Source organism: Corvus moneduloides, chromosome Z (genome assembly GCF_009650955.1).
Source record: "Corvus moneduloides isolate bCorMon1 chromosome Z, bCorMon1.pri, whole genome shotgun sequence".
Lineage (NCBI taxonomy): Eukaryota > Metazoa > Chordata > Aves > Passeriformes > Corvidae > Corvus > Corvus moneduloides.
Window position 1 is genome coordinate 71,782,211 of NC_045511.1, and position 7,382 is coordinate 71,789,592.

At 54.5% G+C, this 7,382-nt stretch overlaps 1 protein-coding gene across 3 annotated transcripts; it reads left to right on the forward strand.

Moving 5' to 3' along the window:
* The first annotated feature begins 637 nt into the window (after positions 1–637).
* LOC116438401 (T-cell activation Rho GTPase-activating protein-like) lies at positions 638–5,335 on the forward strand. Of its 3 annotated transcripts, XM_032097283.1 has the most exons (8): positions 638–1,010; positions 1,115–1,168; positions 1,480–1,546; positions 1,771–1,967; positions 2,210–2,371; positions 2,456–2,565; positions 2,795–2,990; positions 4,295–4,478. In XM_032097283.1, exons 1-8 carry the CDS (start codon positions 762–764, stop codon positions 4,382–4,384), a joined length of 1,125 nt encoding a protein of 374 aa, XP_031953174.1. In that variant the 5' UTR covers positions 638–761; the 3' UTR covers positions 4,385–4,478. The 3 variants fall into 3 exon arrangements, with proteins under 3 accessions (XP_031953174.1, XP_031953173.1, XP_031953175.1); XM_032097282.1 differs by lacking the exon at positions 2,795–2,990 and having other exon boundaries at positions 640–1,010; positions 4,295–5,335; XM_032097284.1 differs by lacking the exons at positions 1,480–1,546; positions 1,771–1,967; positions 2,795–2,990 and having other exon boundaries at positions 640–1,010; positions 4,295–5,335.
* Positions 5,336–7,382: the final 2,047 nt, after the last annotated feature.

The following is a 7,382-nucleotide window of genomic DNA, read 5'->3' on the forward strand; positions in this document are numbered from 1 at the left end:
CTGGGCCCGGGCACAGGCAGCCTGGCCTAAGCCCCGGGCCCCCAGGCCTTGGGGCTGCACGCAGCAGTGTGTGTGCAGATGTTGGCAGGCGGCGGGGGGAAGGGGGGAGGCAGCAGAGCTCTGCGCCGGAGGACGCCAGCGAGGCCACCTGCCCCTCACCGCTTGCCTCTGCTCTCTGCAGCCGGGGCACCACCCCGCGCCCACGGCTCTGCCTGGCCCTGGAGCAGTTGTGGGTGCTGAGCGCCGGGAAGGAGGCAGCGCCGCCGGCAGAGGAAGAGCAGCGGCAGGAAGGCAGCGATGAGGATGCCACCTCCATCATCCTCATCTGGCCCACTGGCTGGTGCATTGCCGCTTTTGGGTGAGTCGCGGTGCCACGTGCCATGGCACGGCAGGAGAGCTTGCCAGCTGTGGCAAGCAGGAAGCCTTGGGCAGCCTTGCCATGGCCTCTGCCCTCCCTGCAGAGCATGAGCAGAGAGTGGCCTGGGTGCGCCGGTCAGCTTTGGCTTGCCAGAAGGCAAGGGCAAAAGCCGCTGCTCTGGCAGCTGACAGGGAGCCGGGGCTTGGGCAGCATCTCTGCCCCGCCCCCGGCACAGGGCTTCGGGCCCCCGGGCACGGGGCGGGGCCGTGCGGCCTCACGTCTCTGCCCCGCCTAGGGGCTGGGGGGAGCGGAGCCTGGCGCTGCATCTCTTCACTCGTATTTTCTTCCTGCAGCTGCCAGCCTCTGAAGGTGGCCGCGCTGCAGCGGTAAGCTGCTGCTGCTGATGCAGCTGCTGCGGGGGGATGCTCCCGCAGCGGCCGCACGGGGGAACACAGCTCCTCAGCCGGGGACAGCTGCCCCTGCGGCTGCGGGCAGCTGCCGGGCACAGCTGCGTGACAAGGCAGCGCAGGTGGCTTGCGGCTCACCCAGCTCTCTGGCCGTCCCTTTTGCCACCGCACAGGAGCCCGGGAGCCCGAGTGAGCCGCCTGGCAAGCATCAGAGGCTGGCCGCGGAGCTGAACGGCCGCCGTGCAGTGAGTGTGTCTGTGCTGCGGGCTCTGTGCCCGAGCGCTGCTGCGCGTGCCCGGCCCCAGAGGCACGGCTGCTCACCTTCCTGCGCTGCTTCTCTCTCGCGCAGGGGAGGCTGTTGAGCGCCGGGAAGCTGGAGCGGCTGATCGAGGAGCTGCAGAAGGTGAGAAGGGCTGCCCCCTGCGCCCGCTGTGGCCTCTGGCTGTGCTGGGGTGCCAGGGAAGCTCGGCTTGTGCCGTGACCTTGTGCGCGGGGAAGCAAGGGGCCCTGGTGCCACCGGCCAAGCAGAGGCTTCGGGGAGCCAGCGGCAGCGCCGGCACGTCCTTGCTGCTGCCACTGGCAGGACTGCTGTTGCGCGGGCAGAGGGGCCGGCGGGCCAGAGGCTGCCTGCCAGCTGTGTGCCACGCTCAGGCTGCTGGCCGCCAGCTCTTTGTGCTGCGGGGCTGCTCTGCAAGCGCATCCGGCTTCTTGCAGGCTGATCCCGAGCAAGGTCCTGCCATGGCCCCGTCCGACCAGGGAGGACGACTCGGCCGCTGCCCAGGTGAGTTTGGGAAGGGAAGGAAAGGGAAGCTTGTGCTCTCGCCGAGCTGCGCTCACTCGTGCCCCGAGTGTGGCCGTGCGGGTGTGGCACCCTGAGGTAGGAGGTGGGCTGCTGCCCACAGCTTGGAGAAAAGCGGGGCTGGGGTTGGGGCAGGGCAGGGCGGGCTCCGGCAGCACCGGCCTGGCGGTCTCGCTGAGAGGCTTTGCTTCTCCTTCCCTTTGAAGCGGCAGGGAGCAGTGGCAGCGGCAGCAGCGGCACGATGAGGGGGAGGTGGCTGCCCTGGCCCTTTGCTCTGCGGCGGGGCCCAGCCTGGGCTGCCCGGGCGCCGGGGCAGGAGGGCTCCGGCTGCAGCAGGGCGCTCTTCGGGCAGCCCCTGGCAGCCGTCTGCGCGGAGGACGGCACGCTGCCCCGGCCCATCCAGGTAAGGCAGCCCACACAGGGGCTGCCCATCGCTGCGTCTGGCTGCTGGGGCAGCCAGTGTCCCCACTCATGTCCCCCAGCCAAGGGCCTATGGGGTCTCCAGCTGCACCTCGGCCATTGCTCCCTGCCCCTTGGCAGCAGGAGGCAGGGAGCCCAGGCCGGGGCAGAGCTCTGGCCCCGGCTACTGCTCTTGCACCAGGGCAGCTCCTCACGCACGTCCCCGCCCTCCTGCCTCTCCCGCAGGAGCTGCTGGCTGTCCTGCAGCAGCAAGGCCCCACCACGGAAGGCATCTTCTGCAAAGTGGAGAGCGCCAGGGCCATTCAGGAGCTGCGGCAGGCCCTGGACCGCGGCCTTCCTGTGGACATGGCAAGCCAGCCGGTGCTGCTGCTGGCCGTCGTCCTCAAGGTGAGCCCTCCTGAGCTGCAGCTGCAAAGGCTCCTGCCTGGGCCACCATGCTCTGAGGCTCACCGGCAGCCCTTGCTGTTGCAGCACTTCCTGAGAAGCATCCCGGGCAAGCTCCTCGTCACAGACCTCTACGAGGACTGGATGGCAGCCATGCAGATGGCCAGCAGGGAGGACAAGATCTCTCAGCTAAAAGCGTAAGCGTGGGCAGCAGCTTCCAGCTCTGCAGCAGGCACTGCTGGGAGCCTGGCACTCACCCGCAAGGGGACGTTGTTGGGAAGAGGCTGTGGTTTTGGGCAGCTCGCTCTTGCCAGCTGGCAGTCCCATTTCGGGGCAATGCACGGCAAAAGCCTTCGTTTGTGTGGCCTCGGGGCAAAGGTGGGCAATGTGGGCCTGCTGATGAATGTTGCCTTCCTGTTCCCTCAGCGTGGCCAAGAAGTTGCCCGCTGCCAACCTGCTCCTCCTGCAGCAGCTGCTGGCAGTGCTGCGGTGCATCGGCCAGCACGCCTCCAGCAGCCGCGTGACGTGCAGCAGCCTGGCCATCTGCCTGGGGCCAAGCCTGCTGAGCCCACCACAGGAGGAGCAGCTGGAGCTCCAGGTCCTGCTGGCTGAGAATGACAAGGTAATGCTGTCCTCAGTAGCCAGCTGCAGCCTGGCTGGTTGTTATGAATGGATGATGTGGGTTTAAATAAGACTCTGCCTTTTTCCCAGGCTTCTGGCAGCAGGCAGTCGTGTTATTGCGTGGCCCGCACCCAAAGACCCACTCTCATTCATAAGTTCTTTAATAATGGCTATTCAGTCTATTATAGAATGAATTATTTGTTTAATTATTTATTTAATTGTTTAATTATTTATTTAATTGTTTAATTATTTATTTAATAGAATGAATTATCTATTTAATAGACACAAAACTAACAGACATAAGACTTAAACCAGACTATTACTCCAGAGGAATAAAACGAAATGTAACACCAGTATTATACATGTGGGGTTAAATGTACCAATGAACTTACAGCTATCTAAGAAATAGTATGACCTAGGATCCAATGTTTCTTATCACCAAATTGTTGAAGGGGCAGACATCGAAATCCTTTCCCTCAATTTCTGGAAAAGTAACCTTAAAGTCGCATCCAAGCTTCAGAGAGAAATCATCTCGCATGTTCCCAAGGAGTGTGTTAAGAGACTTCTGCCTCTGTGATAATTCGCGTGGACTTTGTAGACATAAGAACCAGGTCTTTTGGTCACTGATGTTTATTTTCTTTCATATCTTCCTACATCTGCTCTCATACCAAGCTGTGTACTCGGGGCTGGGGCTCAGACTCTTGTGCGCCTGGAGGTGACCCCTTGCTGGCATCTCTGACCCCTTGCTGGGCTATTAATCTGCCTGAGTTATCTCTTCCAAATGCCCCAGCTGAGACAGAGAGGAGGATGTCCTGCCACATCAGCCCATACCTGCTTGGTTGCCCAGAGGTGCTTGTGCCTGGCAGCCCCCTGTCTCCGGCCAAGGCCGCTGTGGGAGCTGCTTGCAAGAGCTGCTCCCCAGCCAGCGCCTTCCTTCAGCGCAGAGGCAAGGCTCGGCAGCGATGGCGAGGGCTGCTTGGCATGCTCTCATGGCCCTGGGCTGAGAGCAAGGCCTTCCTGTGCGCAGGTGAACGGGCTGGTGGACTTCATAGTCCATAGACTATCACTGTAGGTAGTGAATTTGGAGGACATCTTTGGGGGACATTTGCTGGCCCAGAGGAGTCACTAGCACCCACAGAAATATGCACAGGCAGGAGCAGGACAGGAGGTTTGTCCCGGCCTGGGACTTGGGGTCCCAGAAATCTCTGCATCAAGAAGACATGTGGCCTAGGCCTTTGCTGTGGGTTTTGCTTTCTGTCTTGTTCTCGAAGATGTTGCTTGGCTGCACGTGCTTTTGCTTTCTAGAGCCATGCCGGGAAGAGCAAAGTGGGCCTGCAGGCAGAGCAGACAAGGAGCCCCAGGCAAAAAGCTGTCCTCATGCATCTCCCTCACTGACAGACGTCCACCAAGAAGATGGCACAGAGACCATGGTTCTGGAGGGCCGAAAAGGCAGAGATATGTCAGCTTCACAAACCCAAGCACAACACGTCCTGGACAGGTGGGCAGAAGAGCCAGAGGGCAGGCTGGGGCCAAGGGCAAAAAGGACAAATCACAGGCTAGAGCCAGTGAGCAAGCTGGAGCCAAAGCAAAAGCACAAGACCCAAAAGGCCCCCAGACTCAAAAAAGCCCGAAGCCAAAAAGCAAACCTCCAAAAAGCCCCCCACTCAAAAAGCAAGTTTCAGAAAACCTAAAGCCAAAAAGTCCACCAAAAAGACAAAAGCATAGGCTCCAAAACCCCCCAAACTTGTGACACAGTTACTTTTTATTCCCCTTGGTCCTTCCCAAGGTCTGTCTACTGACAGGAGAGCATTGGCCCAGTCCAACCTTCCATGGCACTCCATCTCACCATATGATTGGAGAATCTCTCTGGAGGGTACAGTGTCTTCAGTGCTCCCCTGCTGACTGCCTGTCCCATATGAGATATGAACTGGTTGCCAGGGCAGAGTCTCCCCAGAGACAAGGCTTTTCTCCATCTTCTCCAAAGTGCTTTCTGGAAGTGGCACATGTGCACACCCTGCCCCACGTGCCTCTGACAACCATTGTTGAGGCTAAATTGGCTTCTCACAGGTGTGCTTTCAGATTTTAATAGTTTTGTTACATCCACATAGATGCTTCCTCTGGAGGAGGTTTTAAATATATGTTTAAATGAAAATATATTTTGGCAGATCTTCCTTGGCATCGCAGGCAATCTTGATAAACATTGTTATCCAGAGATAAGGAGAGAGAGGAGAAACTGCCATTCACAACTCTGTGTAATCCCAGTGGGAAACTACCTACAAAAAGAAGATGCATTCTCTTTAAATTCTTAACCTTGTTAATCAAAACTCATTGACATGCTTAATTTAACATGAGGCATTGAGTTAAGTAATTAAAAGCAGATATTGAAATTATTGACACCAAAGTGACAAAAATTTGTTGTCACTGACAAAGGTTTACTAAAAGGTCAGAAACATAATTAGTGTTCTATTTTATCCTTTGAGTTGTAGGAAATGATAATGGAAGATACAGAAGGACACAGCAAATCAATACCTGTCTCTGTGACTTGTGTCACCAGCAAAATTTTTTGGGTTTTGATTCATCTACAGGACATCAGGCCTGCTGACAACAGACAGAGTAAGCCAAGGACAAAGGATCTTTGCACAGGAGTTAGGGCTCATTAACAGAACTTTTAACTGTATGTGAAGGGGAAAGGCATGAAATCAGGCTCTCTAAGATAAGCCTTAGGGCAGCACACCAGTGTTTGAGGGATGGTGTGAAGTCCTTCAGTCTGCTTCATGATGTGCTAAGTACAATGGGGCACATTTGAAAACAGCAAGAGGAACCAGAAATTTTTTCCTAGTCCCATGACTATGACACCATTGTCATAAGCAAAACCTGAGTTTTACTGACATGAGTACTATGACTGGTGTGTCATGAGAGATGGTTGCAGGCTCTTCAAGAGGGATGGGCAGGGCTGGCGAGGTGGCAGGGTGGAGCTGTGTGTAAGGAAGTGGTTGGATTGTATGACGCTTGCAGTTGGTAGTGATACACCCAAGAGCCTCTGGGTAAACATGAAGGTGAAAGAAAATAAAACACATATTGTGTGGGGAGTATGCTGTCAACCATCCATCCAGGATGATGGATCGATGAATTTTTCCACAAGGAATTGAGGAGTATGTCAAGACTACATTCTCTCTATGAGTGATTTCAGCTTCTCAGGCATCAACTGAGAATATCATACAGCTGACACAAACAGGTCCAGGAAATTTGTGAAATATGTTAGAGATAACTTTTTTGGAGCGGGTACTGAGGGAAACAAGTAGATTTGTTGTTCCCATGTTTGTTGCTTGCAAACAGAGAGGGCGAAGTGGAGGTTGGTAGCTGTCTTGGTCACAGTGTATTACCACAGGCCTGGGCCCTAGGGTATATCACTGTGTCCCGCAGCCATAGGGAGGAGGAGGAGAGAAGATCCAGCAGGCAGGAATTGTGCAGCAAGATTGATTTCTTCAATTATTTTACAAACTCTTTTATAAACTTTTTCTTCATAGTCTAGTTGGACAAAGGATCAGCCACCCCTTGGGGTGACTGGCTAAAATCCTAAAACATCCATTGTCAAATTATTTTTCTACTATACCATAAACAAGACTTTTCAAGGTTACAGGTGGCTTGGTTGTTGACATAACTCTGCTACCTCTTCTGTGAGAGAGAAAAGTCTCTCATGGACTTAGAAAATAACAAGAAAATCCTTGCTAGCAGCATTTTTGTATCTACAACAGTGACCATAAAATACTTAGGTTTCAAATTGTTTGCTCTAGGAAAAAAACCTCCAGCAAAACTTTGGCCCTGGATATGGAAAGAGCAAACCTTGGGCTGTTTAAGGAATTACTTTGAAAGGTCCCCATGGAATCTGCTTTAGAAGGTACTGGTAGTGACTGGTGATAAGCAGGGAACTGTGCTGGGACCAGTACTGTTTAATAACTGCATCAGGGACACAGATAGTGGGATCCAGTGCAGCCACAAGAATTTTGCAGATGACAGGAAGGTGAGTGACAAGCTCCAGAAGTGCGACCACAGAAAATGCATTAGTTTCTTCAAAGCCAAGTGCAAGGTCATGCATCTCAGTGTACAATTTCCTCAATAGGGTAAATGGCTGAGGAGGTGCTGATCTCCTCTCTCAGGTGACTAGTAATAGGACGCAAGGAAATGAAGATAGAAGGGGATGTTCAGACTGGACATTAGAAAGAATGCTAACAAGGTAATCGGTTGGAACAGGCTCTCTGATGAAGTGGATACAGCACAAAACTTGTCAGAGTTCCATCTGGATGATGCTTTTAGTCACATGGTGTAGGTTTTGACAGTCTTGCGAGAATTAAGGAGTTGGATTCAATGATCTTTATGGGTCTCTTCCATCTTG

What these genes read in the sequence shown, in the direction of transcription:
- LOC116438401 (XM_032097282.1), top strand. Translation starts at nt 762, where the DNA reads ATGCAGCTGCTGCGGGGGGATGCTCCCGCAGCGGCCGCACGGGGGAAC. An exon ending in AGCTGAACGGCCGCCGTGCA is followed by an intron (nt 1,011 to 1,114) that starts GTGAGTGTGTCT and finishes TCTCTCGCGCAG; the next exon opens with GGGAGGCTGTTGAGCGCCGG. An exon ending in CGCTGCCCCGGCCCATCCAG is followed by an intron (nt 1,968 to 2,209) that starts GTAAGGCAGCCC and finishes CCTCTCCCGCAG; the next exon opens with GAGCTGCTGGCTGTCCTGCA.